The sequence below is a fragment of the Carcharodon carcharias genome, chromosome 5 (genome assembly GCF_017639515.1).
Source record: "Carcharodon carcharias isolate sCarCar2 chromosome 5, sCarCar2.pri, whole genome shotgun sequence".
NCBI classification, from domain to species: domain Eukaryota; kingdom Metazoa; phylum Chordata; class Chondrichthyes; order Lamniformes; family Lamnidae; genus Carcharodon; species Carcharodon carcharias.
This window is the reverse complement of record NC_054471.1, coordinates 122997313-123017007: the sequence shown is the minus strand read 5'-3', so window position 1 is coordinate 123017007 and position 19695 is coordinate 122997313. Positions and strand designations below refer to the sequence as shown.

The 19695-nt window shown below is 38.6% G+C and overlaps 1 protein-coding gene across 6 annotated transcripts in view; it reads right to left on the bottom strand.

Moving 5' to 3' along the window:
* Positions 1 to 19695, bottom strand: part of ptprk (protein tyrosine phosphatase receptor type K) — a 673497-nt gene that overhangs the window by 20177 nt on the left and 633625 nt on the right. For all 6 annotated transcript variants that reach the window (XM_041187665.1, XM_041187666.1, XM_041187669.1 and 3 more), the window contains 5 exons: positions 19216 to 19351; positions 17419 to 17568; positions 16034 to 16207; positions 15442 to 15573; positions 12935 to 13060 (listed from right to left, as the gene is read on the bottom strand). In XM_041187665.1, coding sequence (XP_041043599.1) covers positions 12935 to 13060; positions 15442 to 15573; positions 16034 to 16207; positions 17419 to 17568; positions 19216 to 19351 — 718 coding nt within the window. The remainder of the gene's footprint in view (positions 1 to 12934; positions 13061 to 15441; positions 15574 to 16033; positions 16208 to 17418; positions 17569 to 19215; positions 19352 to 19695) is intronic.

Genomic DNA, 19695 nt, shown 5'->3' with positions numbered 1-19695 from the left:
ATTGGCTGTTATCAATTAAGGCTAGTTTAGCTTGCTAAAATCACTAACTACTTCCGGATCATACGCATTTCTGTACATTCATTTCTAATAAATCATTCTTTTGCTACAGAGCCACCTTCTTGAATATCTGCAGTCCGTGTGGTGCTGATTACATTTTGTCATAGTATTTTGGTACACTGAGTGGCTTGCTAGCCCATGTCAAAGGGTAGTTAAGAGTCAATCAGCTTGCCTTGGGTTGGGATTGACATATTTGCCAGATGGGCAAGGATGGCAGACTTTGGCAGATTTCCTTCTCTGAAGGAGGTCGGTGAACCAGATTAATTTTTATGACAATCTGGCAGCTTCATGGGCACCATTACTGATACTAGCTTTTTAATCCAGATTTTATTTAATTCACTGAATTTGAATTTTCCAGCTGCCATGATGGGATTTGAACTCGTGTCTCTGGGTTATTAGAGAAAATCTGGATTACAAGTCCAGTATCATAACAAATATGCTACCCCACCCCAATATCGGGCCCTTTAATACAGTGTACCTGCAATGAGGGATAGAATCCTGATTTAGAGAACTTATATAACTTATAAAAGATATCAATTATCCCAATTTTCTTTTTACCAAATATATAGATTTTAAGTAACAGTGAGGTGACGTAGTTTCATACAATTGCTTTTGAGATTGAGCAGACACTAATTTCAAAACTTTTTTTTGACATATTCTGGAAATTGCATGGTGGTCAGAACAAAATGTGATTCAAATATGCATTTGGATGCAATTAGGTCACAGGTTTTCTGAAAGCTAAAGGCAGTTTCATCTATGGTGTTACAAAAACATATATAAAAAATAAGCAAGATGAAAGAGATAAGAGTGACAAAAAGGAAGGGGAAACTCAGATTAGGGGTCATAGCCTAGAAAATAGATGATCCGTCAATGGACCCAATATGCAGTGCAGTGCCTGTGTGCTCAAACTGCACTAGTTATATGCTAATGAACATATCGGTTTAGACACCTTGCAGTCATTTGCTGAAAATGTGGGAATTGCTAATAAGGTCAGCATTTTTTGCCCATTTCTAGTTGTTCTTGATAAGGTGGTGGTGAGTCACCTTCTTGATTCACTGCAGCCTATGTGATATAGGTAGATCCACAGTGCTGCTGGATGGGGAGTTTCAGGATTTTGACCTATTGACTATGGAGGATTACCAATTTTCCAAATCGGGATGGTGTTTGGCTTGGGGGGTGGGGGGGTGGGGGGAGAGAGTTGCAGGTGGTGGTTACCATGTGCCTCTGTAATTATTTGTCTAGGCAGTAGAGATTGTGGGTTTGGGTATATACCTGTATATAGACTGGGATAGTGGTAGTGTAAGGGGCAGGGAGGGGCAAACGTTCCTAGATTGTGTTCAGGAGAATTTCCTTCAACAGTATGTGTCCTGTCCAACAAGAAAGGTGGCACTGCTAGACTTGGTTCTTGGGAATGAGGTGGGCCAAGTAGATTCTGTGACAGTGGGGGAACATTTAGGGGACAATGATCATTGTATCATAAGGTTTAGGATAACAGTGGAAAATGACATGGTCAATCCAGAGAGCGGACTTCAATGGGGCAAGAACTGGGCTGGGCCGGATAGACTGGAACCAAAGGTTGGCAGGAGAAACAGTAGCTGAACAATGGGCTACCTTCAAAGAGGAGATGGTTTGGGCACAGTGAAGGTATGTTCCCTCAAAAAGGAAGGGTAGGACAAACAAATCCAGAGCTCCCTGGACAAAGGAGATAGAAATTAAGAAAAAGTGTGCTTACGACAGGTGTCAGGTAGCAAATAAAATTGAGAACCAAGCTGAATACAGAAGGTTCGGAAGGGATGTGAAAAAGCAAATACAAGAAGCAAAGAGGGATTATGATAAAAGACTGGAGGCTAACATAAAAGGAAATCCCAAAGTATTCTATAAGCATATCAATAGTAAAAGGGCGGTAAAAGGGAGGAGTAGGGCCTATTAGGGACCAAAAAGGGGATTTACACAGAAGCAAGAGGCATGGCTGAGGTGTTAAAGGAATACTTCGCATCTGTCTTTACCTAGCAGGCAGATGCTGCCCAGGCGATGGTAACAGAGGAGGAAACTCAGTCACTAGAAGGGTTTAAAATTGATAAGGTGGTGGTATTGGATAAGCTGTCGGTACTTAAAGTTGATAAGGCACCAGGACCAGATGAGATGCATCCAAGAATATTGAAGGAAGTGAGAGTGGAAATTGCAGAGGCACTGACAATAATCTTTCAATGTTCCCTGGATTCAGGGGACTGGAGAATTGCAAACATTATGCCCTTGTTCAAAAAAGGGTGTAAAGATCTGCCCTGCAATTACAGACCAGTCAGTTTATCGTTGGTGGTGGGGAAGCTTCCAGAAACAATTATTCGGGATAGAATTAATAGTCACATGGAAAAATGCGGATTGATTCGGAAGAGTCAGCATGGAGTTGTTAAAGGAAAATTGTGTCGAACTAACTTGCTGGAGTTTTTTGAAGAGGTAACAGAGATGTTTGATGAGGGCAAGGCCGTTGATATGGTGTATATGGACTTCTGAAAGGTGTTCCATACAGTGCCACACAACAGACTTGTGAGGAAAGTTAAAGGTCATGGAATAAAAGGGACAGTAGCAATGTGGATCCAAAATTGGCTGAGGAATAGGAAACAGAGCGTAATGGTTAATGGGTATTTTTCAGGCTGGAATAAGGTTCGTTGTGGAGTTCCCCAGGGGTTGGTATTGGGACCCTTGCTTTTCCTGATATATATATAAATGATCTAGATTTTGATGTGCAGGGGACAATTTCAAAGTTTGCGGACAACACATAACTTGGGAGAATTATAAACTGAGGAGCACAGTGTAGAACTTCAAAAGTACAATGGTGGAGTGGGCACATAGGTGGCAGATTAAGTTCAATGCGGAGAATTGTGAAGTGAAACATTTTGGTACAAAGAACTTGGAGAGATAGTATAAAATAAAGGGTACTATTCTAAAGGGTGTGCAGGGGCAGAGAGACCTGGGTGTATACGTACATTAGTCATTAAAGGTGGCAGGACACGTAGAGAGAGCTGTTACTAAAATATACAGTATGCTAGGCTTCATTAATAGGGGCATAGAGTACAACAGCAGGGAGGTTATGATGAACTTATATAAGACACTGGTTAGACCTCAGCTGGAGTATGGTGTACAGTTCTGGGCACCACACTATAGGAAGGATGTGAACGCATTGTAGAGTGTGCAAAAGAGGTTTACGAGAATGGTTCCATTGATGAGACACTTCAGTTATGAGGAAAGATTGGAGAAGTTGGGACTGTTCTCCTTGGAAAGGAGAAGGCTAAGAGGAGACTTGATAGAAGTTTTCAAAATCATGAGGGGGTCTGAACAGAGTAGATAGGGAGAAACTGTTCCCGCTCATAAATGGATTGAGAGCCAGAAGGCAGAGTTTTAAAGTACTTTGCAAAAGAAGCAGATGTGAGGTAAGCAGTTAGGGTTTGGAATGCACTGCCTGGAAGCGTGGCAGGGGCAGTTTCAATTGAGGCATTCAAGAGGACATTGATGATTATTTAAATAGAAACAACATACAGGGTTACAGGGAAAAGGCAGGAGATTGGTACCAAGTTAAAATACTCAAGACACGATGGGCCGAATGGCCTCCTTCTACACCATATTCCGTAATTCTGCGGAAGATGCTTTGAAGAAACGTTGGCGTTTTGTAGATAGTACACACTGCAGTCACAGAGCATCATTAGTGAAGGGAATCAATGTTTAAGGTGGTGGATGGGGTGCTGGTTAAGCAGGTTGCTTTGGCTTGGATGGGTAAAACTTCTCGAATGTTGTTGGAGTTGTCCTCATCCAGGCAAGTAGAAATATTCTGTCACACTCATGACTTGTAAATTTTGGATGGTGGATAGGCTTTGGGGAGTCAGAGATAAGTTACTCATCACAGAATTCCCAGCCTCTGATCTGCTCTTGAAGCCACAGTATTTAGATGGCTCATTACATATCCAAATCAACAACTTTACTTCAATTTCTAACCCCTTTATAAATGTGTTATCAAATGACCACAGCATTAAATGTGAAGACTGTTGTCACAAAAACACAAGAAATAGGCTCAGGAGTAGACCACATGGCCCATCAAACCTACTCCACCATTCAATACAATCATGGCTGATCTTGGGCTTCAACTTCCAATTTCTGGACTATCAGCAGGCCACTCAATTGGTTGTTTCTCTTCTTCCTAACTGGCACACTGCCAAACTCTTTCAGGTGAGTGGCACGATGCCACGTTGCGAGAGGAACATCCTACACATCAGTTTTGCCATGTAAGTTTATGGTTGCCATTGTGGCTGAAGTTGAGCATGAACAAATTTCTACGCCAATCAAGAATTGATCAAGAAAAATATTTAACCAGTTGTCATCACACTGGTAATCTTGCAAACACACGAGAGCAGGTGAATAGAATATACTTTTAAAACTCTGGTAAGTATTATTCTAATCAAGAGATTCTGATCGTGACAAAGTCTGCAACAGCGAAGCTTGGTACTGTCTTAATGACATTTTGAATCCATCAGATTAGACTTTTCCATTGTTATTTGGGGTGATATGTTTGTGCTGCAGAGCCGTCAGAATGATCATGTCACTGATGCTTTATAATAAATCTTTCAAAATATGTTCCAGGCACAACTCATCCACAAATTAAGCCAATATTTCCAATTATTGATCAATTCTGCATCTGGTCAATATTACTTTACCTTTTGAAAAAAAAACCTAGATACCTACTATATGCATTTTTTTTAAAAAAATGTCAGACTATAATTGTGAAGGAAATGAGGGGGATCATCCTCCCTATTATACCTGTTTCTTCATTTTTAAAAGCATTTCTCACCCTAATGCTAGTATCAGTATGTTGACAATGAGGCAAGTTCCAGGTCAGGTACAGTTTCACATGTTGCTGATGCTAATAAAATATGCTGGGCCAAATCTTCCATGGACTGGCAACCACCAACGGAAAGCCACTCCGCTCCCATTTTCTGAGCTTACACTAGAGCCCCACATTTCTCACCTGGACTTCTGACTCGGGCCTGCTGAGAAATGTGGAGTGTAGCTAGTCCTGGAGTCCTTCCCTTGGACTGTAGGAGCATCAATGGAAGTGAAGCCACATCCCCTTTTTATGGTAAAAGCAAAATATTGCAGATGCTGGAAATCTGAAATAAAAACTGAAAATACTGGTAAAACTCAGCAGGTCTGACGGCATTTGTAGAGAGAGAAACAGCTTTAACATTTCAAGCCCGAATGACACATCTTCAGAGCATTGAAGAAGGGTCATAGAGATTTGAAATGCTACTTCTGTGTCCCTTGCCACAAATGCCATCAGACCTGCTGAGTTTTACCAGCATTTTCTGTTTTTATTCCCATTTTTAGTTGGAGGGTGTTGGGTAGTGGGTGGGGAGTAAATGGGGAGGAGGGCGGAATGTGGGGTAGGAGTAAATGGTGGATGTGGTTAGAACTAATCGAGTGGCGTGAGGGTAGGAAAATTCAGGGATTGTGTTAGGAGTAATCGGGGGTTGTGAGGGTAATCAGCGGGCTGAGAGGGTAGTAGTTAAGGCAGTAGGGGGTAGTTGGATGATGTGGGGGTTGGGGATAGTAGTTGGAGAGGTGGGGGTAGTCGGACAGTATGGGTGTAGTCAGAGGGTGTGGGGCCAGAGTAATCGGGGTGTGTGTGGGGGCACGAGTAATCAGAGGCTCTGGGGGTAAGTGTAATCAGGGAGTTGTAAGGGTAACCAGGGTGTGGGGGTGTTGGGAGCATAGTAAAGGGGTTGGGGGGTAGTCGAGTGGCTGGAGGGGTAATCGGGGATTGGGGGTAGGGCCATCAGGCAGATCATGGGAGGGTATACAGGAAGATCCAGTGGGTAGGCGGGAAAGGTCAGTAGTGTACTTACCCAGGAGTCAGAGATGGTCTTAATCCTATTAGCAGAAAAGTTAAGCAGGTTAGAACCATCTGTAGTCTCTGACTTTAAATTGGAGCTTCAGAGGGTTCCAAACGCAAGGTAATTCCCCACAGAAGTTGAAACTTCCTGGGCAATTCCTGAGCAGCCCTTGCACAAGGACTTGTGTGTGGTCCTCCAGCATATATTCTGGGGTACCTCTAGAGTACAGCCCTCTGGAGAACGGAAGATCTGGGCCGTAGTAAAAGTGGCAGAGTCATTTAGCGTGTAAATACAACAAAGGAGTTTCCTAAGTTTTAAACAATATTCTTTTGAAATTCTAGAGACAGGGATTGGAAACCATTTCTGTATGATATGGAATAATTGGAGTCAACACATGAAAGGCACAAACAACTTTAACCACTTTAAATAAAATTTTTAAGAAAGCAGCAGTTTCTTGCTACAACATTAACTATATGTCAGTTTTGGCATTTCAACAATATCAAATACCCTCTGTAAAACACTACTTTTAAGAAACTGCTTTTCAATGGCATTCATATATTAAATATTCATTATTATTAGCTGCACCATATTATCAACTGTCTCATATAGAAAAAAATTATCTTAGCCTTTGAAACTGAGTAACCCATCTTACTCCTTACGACTGTGTTCCATTTATAACCCTTAGATATAGGTTTCCAAAGAGAGGAAGGGAAAATTATCATTTTTTTTAAACAGAAGAAAATCCAGGAGTTTTAAAAAAAAAATTCCACTGTTAGTTGCAGTAACTTCACTTTGTACCGTTATATCTAGAATATTTGGGAATGGAAAAATTAGACCTTGCCATGACTAATGGATTTATTTTTAAAATTTGAGTCTGTTTATTTGAAAGGAAGCAAATAAGTGCTCATCCAAGCGAAATTTCGATTTGTAGAAACAATTTTTTGCCCAAAAGTTGTACTTTTGTGATAAACTATTCATGAGTCACACCACTCCAGTACAGATATGTCAAATTATGAACTTTCAAAAATTGGACACAAACAAGGTGTTAAGATGACTGCCACAAATCATGTGACTTTTGGCATTTAGATACAGACAGTATCAATCTCTAGCAAATAATTAATTATGGACACAGGTGAGGGTAAATCACAGCCTTTTGTAGAATTTGCATATCTTATAGTTTATGGATGGGCCAACACCTAAAGACTATGGAGTTTCTAGACTGTCTGTCTCCATATTTCATACTGGACAGTGGTGGAATAATAAAAAACAAAAACAGAATTACCTGGAAAAACTCAGCAGGTCTGGCAGCATCGGCGGAGAAGAAAAGAGTTGACGTTTCGAGTCCTCGTGACCCTTCTTCTCCACCGATGCTGCCAGACCTACTGAGTTTTTCCAGGTAATTCTGTTTTTGTTTTGGATTTCCAGCATCTGCAGTTTTTTGTTTTTATCGCTGTGGTGGAATAATGGTGTGTTAGTCACCCAGTTAAATTACCCCACTGTTTTTCTTTTAAATCAGCCACAAAAATCAACTGAAGATAGCCTCTTGACCACCGTCAACACCATCGTCAACCTTGGAGAATTTTACAAACATGACTTCTCAGATTACAAATTGATATTCCTTTTCACTTAATTACATTTGCAAGTGATTCTCACTCAGGCGGAGTTGGGCAGAACTGCCAGTGTCACTTCTAATGTACCTGGATACAATCTTAAAGTCACAATATCAAAGGGATGCTTTTCGGAAGGACTTATTTAACATGAATGCAAGGGCTGCTTACAATTCCGTCTATGCTTTGAAATCAGCTTTTTAGGCATTTTGGGGAGTTTTTAACAAGGTCATTTAACCAACATTAATTTCTCCCTACTTTAACAATTGATAGGCTTTTGGATTACTAATCGCAATTTAGGGAAGAGACTATTCACATAAACTATATCCTAATTACAAGGATCAATTCCCTTCCCGTGTATAACCTAAGTGATTTATAAGTAATTGTTTAGGCGATTGAGAGTTTCTAATGCAGTAATGAGTTGTGTGAACATAACTGTTTATTGGATTCCAATGATGCTTACAGGGTAACAGGGTTTATGGTTGAAATTCTCTACATAGGGCAATAGAAGACCCAGTGTAATCAGTTCACAGCAGTCAATTTATGAGATTTATTGATACATGAAGCTCTAATCATAAATTCTATATTAAGTACTTTTTAAAAAAAATATGGTCCATGAAGACCTTAGTAGATCCTTTAAAATATAACACAATATATTACATTGTGGAATGCATTACATAATCCTGCTTATTAAATGAGAATGAACTGTAGTGACTGTAACAAATGTTTCTCATCCTCAACATGCCTACCCCCAGCCTCAGTTGAAACTAACTTTTGATATAGACCATTTACTCAGAAGCTACAGTTTACCAACCAAACGGAAGAAAGGATGTTAGGATTGGAGTTACAGCAGGGTGTTCTGAAATAGACTAGCACAAATTTCTTGCACTGCCTGAATTATTTGCGGCTTCAGATACTTCATCTGAGATCTACAATGTGTTAAAGATTGTACTGTGAATATAAATAGTAAGTGGAAATACATTTTAAAATTGTTGAGATGTGTTAAAGGAAATGGTGGCTTCCTGAGCTGAAATATGTTTATATTGCAATTGCTACAATTCAAAATAGATTGGTTAATCCAGTAAAAATGAAGAAAATCCGACTAGCTGCATGGGTATAATTTTAACCTAACCTGCCCAGCTAGAACATCAAATGGAAACTGAAATCCTGCATGGTGTAAAGGGCTCAGCTTCCTGCTGGGCGGATTGGATTAAAATTCCACCCCCACCCCATCTTCTATATTAACTGGAATTGAGTCCATTAACAGGTGGCAAGTGAAATTTCAGACACAGAACAGCCACATGTGGCTTGGGAGATATCAGCTAGCCACATTTGATTTACACGGTCATAAAAATGTATTCTCCACCAAAAGGCTGCTGCTTATACTGGAGTAAAAAGTCATAGAATTAATAGCTCACTAACAACTTTCTCAAGCAGCTAATCTTCTTGTGTGGAGTGGGCATTGCATGTTGACTATTTAACTATCAGACATCACAGCTGATCTGGATCCTTTCTTCACCTGAAGTCCAAAAGTGCACAGCATTCTAGATGCCTTCACTTGTCACTAATCATGTTTGCACATCTCTGCCCTTGGCAAATACTTATGCCCCAAACCCTTACCCCTACTGAGATTAACCAACTTTGCATGAATCAAACCATGGCCTTCTCGCATTTGAATGGCTAAGCAGTATACCATGCAATGCATATTCTTGAATTGTATAATGTGAATTCAAACTGCAATCAAGTGAGATAGAACAAATTAAGGGCATTCACTACTGATTGGATCTTATTTTTACATAGATTTTATATTCATCTTCACCTCTTTGCTTCTTTGTGATGTTATTTGGGCATTAGGAGGTCACTTAAAATGATAATAATCTGAAATGCAACCTCTCTGTTTCAGTGTTATTGCATCTTAAATATTTTTTAAACTGGCTGGGGATCAATGTTAATCATCCTCAAGTGAAATTAGTGTTGTAAATCTGGAAAAATGCCTTCACATAGTGATCCGTGCACTGTGCTATCCATCTTGACACAGCCTGAAACATAAACAACATGGTGAGCATTTCCAGAATTTTCCATCTTTATTTCAGATTTCCAGCATCTGCATTTTGCTTTTGAAAAAAATCCTTGGGAGCAGGTTTGTGGTTTAGGACTACCATAGTCAATAAAGAGTGATTGTATTCATCGAGAATCATACATCCCAATGGTGCACGTGTATAAATGGCTTATTTTCTTTCTCATGTCTTTCCATTCCATTAGAGCGCTACCTTTTACACTGTCACTTTTCATACAAGAAGAATTTATTCTTCCTCTGCTTCAATAGAGTAAAAGTAATATTTCAGATCCAACTCCTCTGCTTCTTGACTTGCCATTATGATCTAAAACAGTTTTAGCCTCATAAAATTACTCCTGCTCTACCAATCTTTCAAATCAGTGATTTTATTTTTTTATTAGAAAACAATCTGTGTCCAGTGTGTATTCTTTCTCACTCTCACTTTCTTGTTATTTCAATAAAACTTCTCTTTGTTGTTCACTTTCTTTCCCCTTATTATTCTCTTCAATGGAGCATGTTGTAAAATAGATGAAAGGCAGCATAGTGGGGTCATACATTTAATATAATAACCAAATAGCTAAACCACATTCATTTTTTCTTACATTTGATTAAACATTTTATCGCCCGATTTTGCATGCCACCTCAAGTTAAGACATCAAGAAAATTTCATCAGCCACTTTTCTAAAGCTAAACTAAATTAAAAACAAAAACATATCACAAGTCAATTACAGGTCTTTCAAAAAGCTTTTAAGTTTCCCACCTTTCAGTAGCGTTTGTCTGCATTGCTATATTGAGTACGGTAATTATTTTTTGGGGGGCTTATCTTACATTAATATAGACTATTATGTTATTGTGACATTCAATTCGAATACATTCATTTACAAAAATTGGAGAGAATACATTCTAAATATGTGACTAAAATGAAAACAGAAATTGTTAGGAATATACGTTATAATTCTATGGATTTCCCTGGTTTAACAACATATGATTATGTCAATTTGCTGGTTAATTCACTAAAAGGAAAATGAAATTGTTTTATTTGAGTTAGCTACATAATGAAATTAATTCACTGGATTAAACTCAGTGAATCACAAGTGATAAAATGAATTATCTGGATGCCATTCACTGGGAAACACATTATAAAATTAACCTGATAGGTTCAATTCACTGATCCAAACGTCATGAAATTAATTTGCTTGATTCCATTAAGTGAATCTGATTCATCTAGATAAAATTATTAAATAACTGAACCCCAGTCACACAGAAATTATGAAATTAATTGGTTATATTACATTTACTGAGGGACAGACAATTTAGTTAATTTTGTGGATTGAATTTCATGGAAAGTGTGGCCACTTGAAGACAGTGCACCTTCACTAAGCAGTTCAAGGGTGTGCCCATCACCAACTTTAAAGCACAAGTAGGGAAGGGCAATTAATACAGTCTTGTGAGTATCACCCTCATATTGGGATTAAGGTTTAAATTTAAAAAAAAGGATTGGTAATTGAAGTTCTAGGTTGTAACTCGTCAACAAGTAGGGCTGGAAAAGGAAACAAACAGTGCCTGTGAATGGACGCTGAATGGAAAATTAGTTTCCTAGAAGCCCGAAGTGCAACTGAGTGAGTGGGATCCTAGAGCAAGACTGGATAGCAATACTAAATAATTTCATAGAATTGTGTAGTAAGGTCTGAAACTGTGCCAGGAAGTGCGGAGCAGAAATGGAAAGAAGAGCAATTAGAAGCAACTAAAATAGATTTCAATTACTGTAAGAATGTACAAATGTGTTAAACATTTTGTTGCATTGGAGTTTATGTTTCTGACAAAATGTTACATTCACTTCATCACACAGTCCATGCAATCAGGCATTTTCAGAGCATGTGGACTGGGTACAGCTGCAAAAGTAATTGGTTACAGAGCAGCATTATGTGATAGAATTGAATTAATGTTACATGACATTTCCCACCTTCTCAATCTATAACATTGCTTTAAAATAGTTTCTAATATGTAAGTTTCTGTTCTCCCATAAAAATTAAAAAAATATTGTTAGAAAATACATTCTGATGATAACATTTTATTGTTCTACATCTTTTCACAGGAGAATACGAAGCAGAATTGTGTACGTTTCACATCTCCCCAAACTATTTGCTTTGTCTAACAAAGAACAAGCCACAAAAGCACCTCTGCCCATGTAACTCTACAGTTATAGGAAATGTACAAGACTGGCACAGGGTGACTGACCGTCTGAATTTCCCTTTCATGCAGGGGAAGATTATATCCAGTGACAATTGTTACCCAGGATATAGCAATATTGTGTACTGTAGGAGCAAAACCACACATTACCATCATTACCCCACATTACTATCATTACCCCACATTACTATCATTACCTCACAGTGCAATGCTTTGTCATTTTGGATGTTGCATTATTACATAAATTGTAACAAGCACAGTCTTACATTACCAAGTTCATTTTGAAGTTTAAATTATATTACATATATATACTGTGGTTATAATTTTTATTTAAAATAGGCTAGGTCTGTAAAATGAAGCATGCACACCTGATTAGTAGGAAGGTAATTTACAGGAGAAATTGATAAAATGACATAGGTGGGTGGTTGAAAATGTGCATTCTTAATTTATTCTAAATCTACAGATTATATTTTTTTTTAAATGGGTACAACTGTCCTTCAAGATAATACTATTCTGGGACCCAAGACCTATTTTAGCTTTACAACAAGAACATGTGAAGTTCATTTTAAAAACTAGACAGCGAAACCTGTACAAATCCTTCTGCAGTACATTATCATGTTTGGAAGATGTCAGATGCTTTACAGACTAGCATATCTAAAAAAAAGTGGGTGGCTTTGTTCAATCTAATGAGGCTAACTTGCATTATCATTTGTAAATTGTCAATTTATCAATAGATATTCCACAGATTAGCAAAAGTAAGGTGGAATTAAATGAAAATCTTGATTAAGGATTTATTTAATCATAAACATAGGATGAAATTAAGACTCCCTGCATTCCATTTACTTATTTTCAAGAAACCTTTTAGGCATTTGCTGCGTCGTTTTAATGTAATTTTAAAAAAAACAAAGTTCATAACCAAGTGAACGTTTTCAAATCATCAAGGTAACAATTTTATCCGTGCAGGTAAACATTTTTATTGTCCAGTATGTGCCCATTTTTATTGCAGTGTGTTAAAATGAAGGCAAGGGAAGGTGAGAACACCAGAAACTCAAATAAATGGAGCCTGTACAATAAAAAAAATCAGTACAAAAACAATTTCATTTAGCTAAGGTTCCTAGAATAAAATCTGATGTAAGAACACTTACCCTGGTAAGATTGCATATCCTGAAGATCCTACTTACTAAATCACAATCCATTGAACAAGAAATGCATTCAACTTGGATTGGCCCATATCGAAGTGTCCCTTCTTCTGGCCAATACTGTGGACATCCCTAATTTACAAAAATAAATTTGTACTTCATGGTCACAAGTGAGCTGCAAAGTAACATATCAAGTCGTGATAAAAGCAGCTATGCACCTTGGGTATGTAGAACTACTTGTCAACTTAACTATTTGTTATGAGAAGGGATTCTTCAATATCATTTTAGGCAAATTTTATGAGGACTCTTTGCTGAATGCTATAAACATTAAAAACACAAAATCAATTTTTTAACAATTGCTGCATAAAAATAATGTAACTTCAGCATGCTTTGGGTGTCTGATTACCCTAACAAACTCCTAAATGTGCAGCTGTGCAGAATTATCAAAAGGAAGTCACGTACGATCCAAAGGGAGGGACAAACAAGCAATTCAGACCGTATCTGATGTCAACAGCAAGAACTGGATAGCATTCAAGCTTGGGCAAAGAAGTAGCAGATAAAACTTGTGTCATATAAATGATAGCCAATAAACATCACACACAAGAAACCACCTAACCACCATTGTCTGTTCTCCCATAACATTATCAACACTGGTCCTCCACCAACAATAGGTCACCAACAACCTGATGCTTAACTGGAGAAATTATAACACCATGGCAGTGGTTGAGTATGTTGTGGTGAGTGGCTCACCACCTGACCCCTCAAGACTTTCTCCACCTTCTAATAAGCTCCAGTCATGAATAGAATGGAACATTCGCCACTTGCCTGGATAGGTCCAACTTGACACAATCCCTGACAAAGCAGTCTACCTGCTTGGTGATACGGTAAGTGGACTAGATTCACTCCTCCACAACAAGTGCCACTGTGGCTACACACAGACTAACTAGAGGGTGCCATGCAACAACTCACCACAAGTACATCCAGAACCGCTACCTCCAAAAGGGACAAGAGCAGTAATATCACAGGAAAACCATCACCTCCCATTCATCAAAATTCTGGAATTTCATATTTAGCACCATTATGGGAGCAACATTGCTAAAATGTCAGACGTGGTTCAAGAAGTCTATCTGTTACTATCTTCTCAAGACAATCCAAGTTCAGCAATAAGCCATACCAGCACAAAGACTACTCCTCTGCCCTTACTTCAAAATGCTCTTTGTGCTGGGCTGGTTACAAACTCCTCTGAAGATGAAAACCTTGTGAGCAGCCAATTTATTTCAATGTGTGGTATATGCCAGATTGCTGCACAGTCACACATCTAATGATCTTAGATTCATCTTAGAATGAACATTGCTCTCCTACTGGTCCTATTTTCCCTGTCCCAAAAGGTCCCAATTCGCCTCCACCTCCTCCTGGTCGCAACCAGCTTCCCTATCCTTCACTGGTCTCCATCCTCCCTCTTCTCATACACACATGACCCATCCTCCTTCTCCTCATACACACATGCTCCATCCCTGGTCCCCCCGCACACACACACACACGCACGCACGCGCTTTGTCCTCCCTCCCCTCATACACATCCCACCCCTGCCGCCCCACTTGTTGCATATGCACAACTTAGAGGGCGCATTGGTCCTGAGGCATGGTATGGTTTATGCCAATGCTGGCTGGTTAAACCAAATGTAGGTCAAGATGGACAGATTTTAGAATAAATCAAAGCTCTGCTATAAGCTGGGTTATCAGTCTTACAACATGTCTGTAAGTACTATTGCTCCGAAAGCAATTACAGGCTACCATAAAGTCACCAAAATGAATAAAGTTACTCTGAGGGCAAACAGATTCATGCTAAGCTAGAAATTTTTCATGCATGCTTTGAAGATGAAAGTTTCATTACGAGCAGAGACTCCACTAGTCCACCTACTCTGGAAACATATGCAAAGAAGGTGCAGTTGACAAAATTATGGTGTTTTATCATTAATATTTCCCAAAAAATCAAAGTTGAAACAAATTTTGGATATTAACATGCAAATAAATAATACATTTTGAACATCTATTTGATGCTTGGATGGTTCAGTGAAGATTGATTTTTGATGGTGTGTTCAAAGAACATTTCATTGAAAATGAAGCAAGAGTTCTTCTCCCCCTGAAACTGGTAGTCGATAATAAAATTTGAAGGACCATAAGCCTACAAAGATCTTTTGAGTTGATTGACCAAGTAAAAGAAAATACTGGAGACAGGATTATAACTTAAAATCACTGATTTTACACTAATCAGTTTGAGGGTTGAGATCATGAAGTTTGTTTATGAAAAAAAAAACTTTTCTTAGATGTGCTGTGTTTTGTTTAGCAGCAAAGTGAATTATTAATCAGTGGCAATACGTAGTCTGCTCATTTATGTGGCTGGGTTTTTAAATTACACAATAAATTGTTTTAGGGAACAAAAGCTTTAAAATTGTTCTTTACATATTGGAACAGCCCTGTATTTTTGCACAATTTCAAAATCATTATAGCTACCTGCACAAGGTCCAGCTCGTTGAGCATTACTATAGAAGTGCAGCCATAGTCATATACCAATCTCCAGAAGTCTTTGACTGTATTTGGCAAAGGATGCTGGGTGACTATAAAGGCAGCTGGTTGTCTGTAACTCTGAAAAGGAATGAAGAGCATAAAATAACAAAATGGTTTATCTCTCTTTTTTAAAGTTATGACTGAAAAGCAAAAATTACTCAATTTTAATTTGAGGTAAGGTTAATCCATTTTTCGCCCAGGTTCCCAATTAATGGATAGCAGGTGAGGAAATTGCTCAACAGTTTCACTCTTAAGTTCTGGTTGCTTAGACATGTGCAGGCATGGCTTGCTACAACTTGCTCTTCAAGCTTAAATTGTCTCACTTCCCCGGTATCCAATCTGTGGCACCCCTATTGTACCAGCTGAAATTGCAATCTCATTGTTTGGTGTGAATGGAGAAATCAAACTTGTTTCACACTTTTTCTGTGGTACAACATAACATATATTGCAGTATTGAATCAAATTGTTAATAAAATAACCAAAAAATGCATGTGCTGATTAAAAAAAAAATAATCTGGTGTTAAAATGAAACACATACATCCATTAGGGCAGCATTGATGTAGTTGCTGCTTTCACCATCAATGGTTATTAAGAATGGCAGACATCTGTCTGGTGGCAGTGCATCCATGTATCGATTCTTTTCGTGATTCCTGGGAAGAAGAGCTATGCTGCAGTCTTCAGGTTGCAGTTGAGAAGATACAGAATTTAGTGTCTGTGTGGCAAAAGAAAGCAACATAGTTCTTTAATAGGTATTGTACAAGTTGACATTTTTCAATATAAAGCCTGACTAAAGATTCATCGAGAGCACACCTCTGTATAAAATAATAATTAGTTAAACTACATGCTTTGGGTGATAAGCAGCTGCACCAACTGAGTTAGCAGTTTAAGTAAAATTCAAATTATTAAATCAAAGTTGCAGTTTCAGCATTTCACTACCTGGGGAAGTACTGACGACTATATGAATCATAGAATCAGAGTTGTTACACTGCAGGAGGAGGCCATTCATTGAACCTGCCTCCACCACACTCTCAGGTGATCACAGAGTCCTGGTAAAGTGCGTTGGGAATGGCTGGTTGCTAATGCAAAGTTCTCAGTAAGTGTACTCAGCTGACTGCACACTATTTTACATAGTAAGGTTAGTTGAATAATGAGCCTAAGTTCCTAGCACCATTTTGGCCTTGCATTGATAGTCAGCATAATGAAGGACTATGGAAAATCTGTGGCCAATTTACTGAGCAGCATAACACACAATCTCATTTGGTGGACATAAAAGTGAATATGCTATTGCATGGGAGGATTGCCCAGTTCTAGTTTCCATGGCTCCCTCGCCAGAGAAGAACAGTTACATTTACTTTCAGGAACTGCAGCTAAGCTTGATGGTCTGTACAGTACATGATTGCCATCTACAATGGTCTGCATTCTTGGCAGTCCTGTCAGTTGGAATAAATTGTGTGCCCTGTCAAACATGGCCCCCCTTTTCCAAAGAAATGTGATGAACAATGTTGCCATTTTTGTTTTATGCAAATGAAAGAGCAGTTGGAAAGATGACTTGTAACCAACAATAGAATAGAAGTCTCGCAATGCAAAAAAAATAGGTCTGCCAAAAAAGTTTATACAGCTATCCATATGCAAACTAAACAACACAATAAAATTTTTTAAAAGTTGCAACCAACATTAAAAAATGCACAATTTTACACCATTAAGAAGCCAATTCCTACAGGCCAGACTATTCACACACAGTTACATCCACTGAATATGAATTTTTCCCAAAGTCCAGTTTGACTAATCCAAATTTGTTACCATAAATTTATTAAAAACTACCGTCCTGCCACAAGAATGTGAATACACATTTGCTCTGAAATAATGGCGAGTGCTGAACTGCAATGTGGAAAACACGACATCTCATAGCTGAAGCTTACTTACTTGAAATTCATCTTTAAGTTGTGAGGAGTTACTCTGTGAATCAACTCTTGTCATTTCATAATATGTTGGCTTGACCTCACATGTAGGTATTGAAGTGTCCCCACATAGACAAGCCTCTAAGATGGCATCATGAATGAAAATGTATTGTTCCTTAAAAATAAAACATCCAGTCAGTAACAACTTCTCACTTTGCAGTTATTAAAAAAGTTAATTGCACATGAGGAGTATCCACTGTGGGATGTAGTTCACTGGAAAGAGAAACTCAAACAATTTATCTCCTCAGATACCAGGCTGCTTATACAAGGTAGATTTTTGCCATTTGACTACAGGAAATGCAAATTTAAAATAAGAGTAAATTAGTTCTCTATGTTTTGTAAAGATCCAAAAGGTGCATAGGAAAATCAGAAATGCCAGTGAAATTAAGGCTAAAACGTTTTTTAGTATTAAGCCTCAACCCACCACCATTAATGATCAGTATAGAGTGTGTCGTAGAGACAGCCTGTGTGAAAGAGTTTCTCCCAAAATTCAGGAAAATCTGAAATCTGGCAGGATCTCTGTCCCAAGTGTGCTGGATTTGGAATACTGTACCTGTAATCTGAATGTGTTGGGCATTTCAAATTGTCTGGAGTGCAACAGATTTTTGCCATGTGTTATAGATCAGTTCATACCACATGATCCTTCTCACAGTGTTCATCAGAATGCATATTTCAATTCATTAAAGGGCTGTCTGATTATAGCAACTGCCTTTCAGTCCAAACCATAGCTTGGTACTTTAAGGGTAAGTCCCAAACCAACAGTTTTAACAGAAAAAAGCTCTTCCTATTGAGTCAACTTTACAACACTTCTTCCTTTCCTAAGATGTAGTCAAGGCACAGAATATAACAGTGTAGAGATTATGCTAGAACTGAATAGAACACTACTTAGGCCGCAGCTAGAGTACTGTGAATAGTTTTTTGTCACTGCATTACACAAAGAATGTAATCGTACTGGAAAGGGTACAGAGGTGATTTACAGTGCTGTTGCCAGGAATGGTGAATTCTATTTATGAGGAAAGATTGGATAGGCTGCAGTTATTTTCTTCTGAACAGAGGCGGCTGCAGGGGGGTTTAATTGAGATGTACAAAATTTTAAGGGGCCTAGGCACTGTGGTTTGGGAGGACCTATTTCTCTTAACAGTGAGGTCAATAACTAGGGGCATGGAATTAAAATAATTAGCAAAAAGGATTAAAGGGAAGTCAGAGGTTTTTGTTACCCAGAGGATGGTAGGGATTTGGAACTCACTGTCTGAAATGGTGTTAGAGACAAGAAAGCGGGATCAGGCTGGATAGCTTTTTTCTGGCTGGCATGGGCATGATGGGCTGAATAGCTTCCTTTTGTGCCATACATTTTCTATGTTACATTTCCAATTTTTTTTCATTCATTCACGGGATGTGGGCTTCGCTGGCTGGGCTAGCATTTATTGCCCATCCGTAGTTGCCTTTGAGAAGGTGGTGGTGAGCTGCCTTCTTGAACCGCTGCAGTCCATGTGGTTTAGGTACACCTACAGTGCTATAAGGAAGAGAGTTCCAGGATTTTGACCCAGCAACAGTGAAGGAACAGCGATATATTTCCAAGTCAGGATGGTGAGTTACTTGGAGGGGAACCTCCAGGTGATGGTGTTCCCAACTATCTGCTGCCCTTGTCCTTCTAGGTGGTAGTGGTTGTGGGTTTCAGAAAGAATGGTTGGGATTTTCTGGCATATTAATGCATTAAGATGATAAGGACTGTGTTCTTTGATTACACTGATTTCAATCTTACCTCTGTCTGAACCATATTGATACGCCTTGATCGTAATGCTTTAACACAGTTATAGATATCAACAACTCCTTCTCGCTCTGCCATGTCTAACATAATATCTATAACGATATAGCAGCCAGTCCTTCCAGCCCCAGCACTGAAAACACAAAAGCAGAAATGTGAATTTCATACCTCATCCTAATTTTTGGTTATGCTAAAGTTCAGCTGACAAACAAATATTGTCATTGAGAGCATTAATAGATTTTTTTAAAATTACATAAACTCAGTTAAAACGCAGTTTAGATTAAAAACAATATGTTGCAGCTTAAAATTTCCAACATGCTGTTTTCAAAATTCCACGTACAATCAAAGTTAAAGTTTGTAAAAGGAATTGATAAAGTTGACCCAGGCAAACTTTCCTATATCTAAGGATTCAAACATTTGCAGTCAAGTGTTGAACACTAGGACGTTAAGAATTAGAAGGGGATCCAAATGGAACCT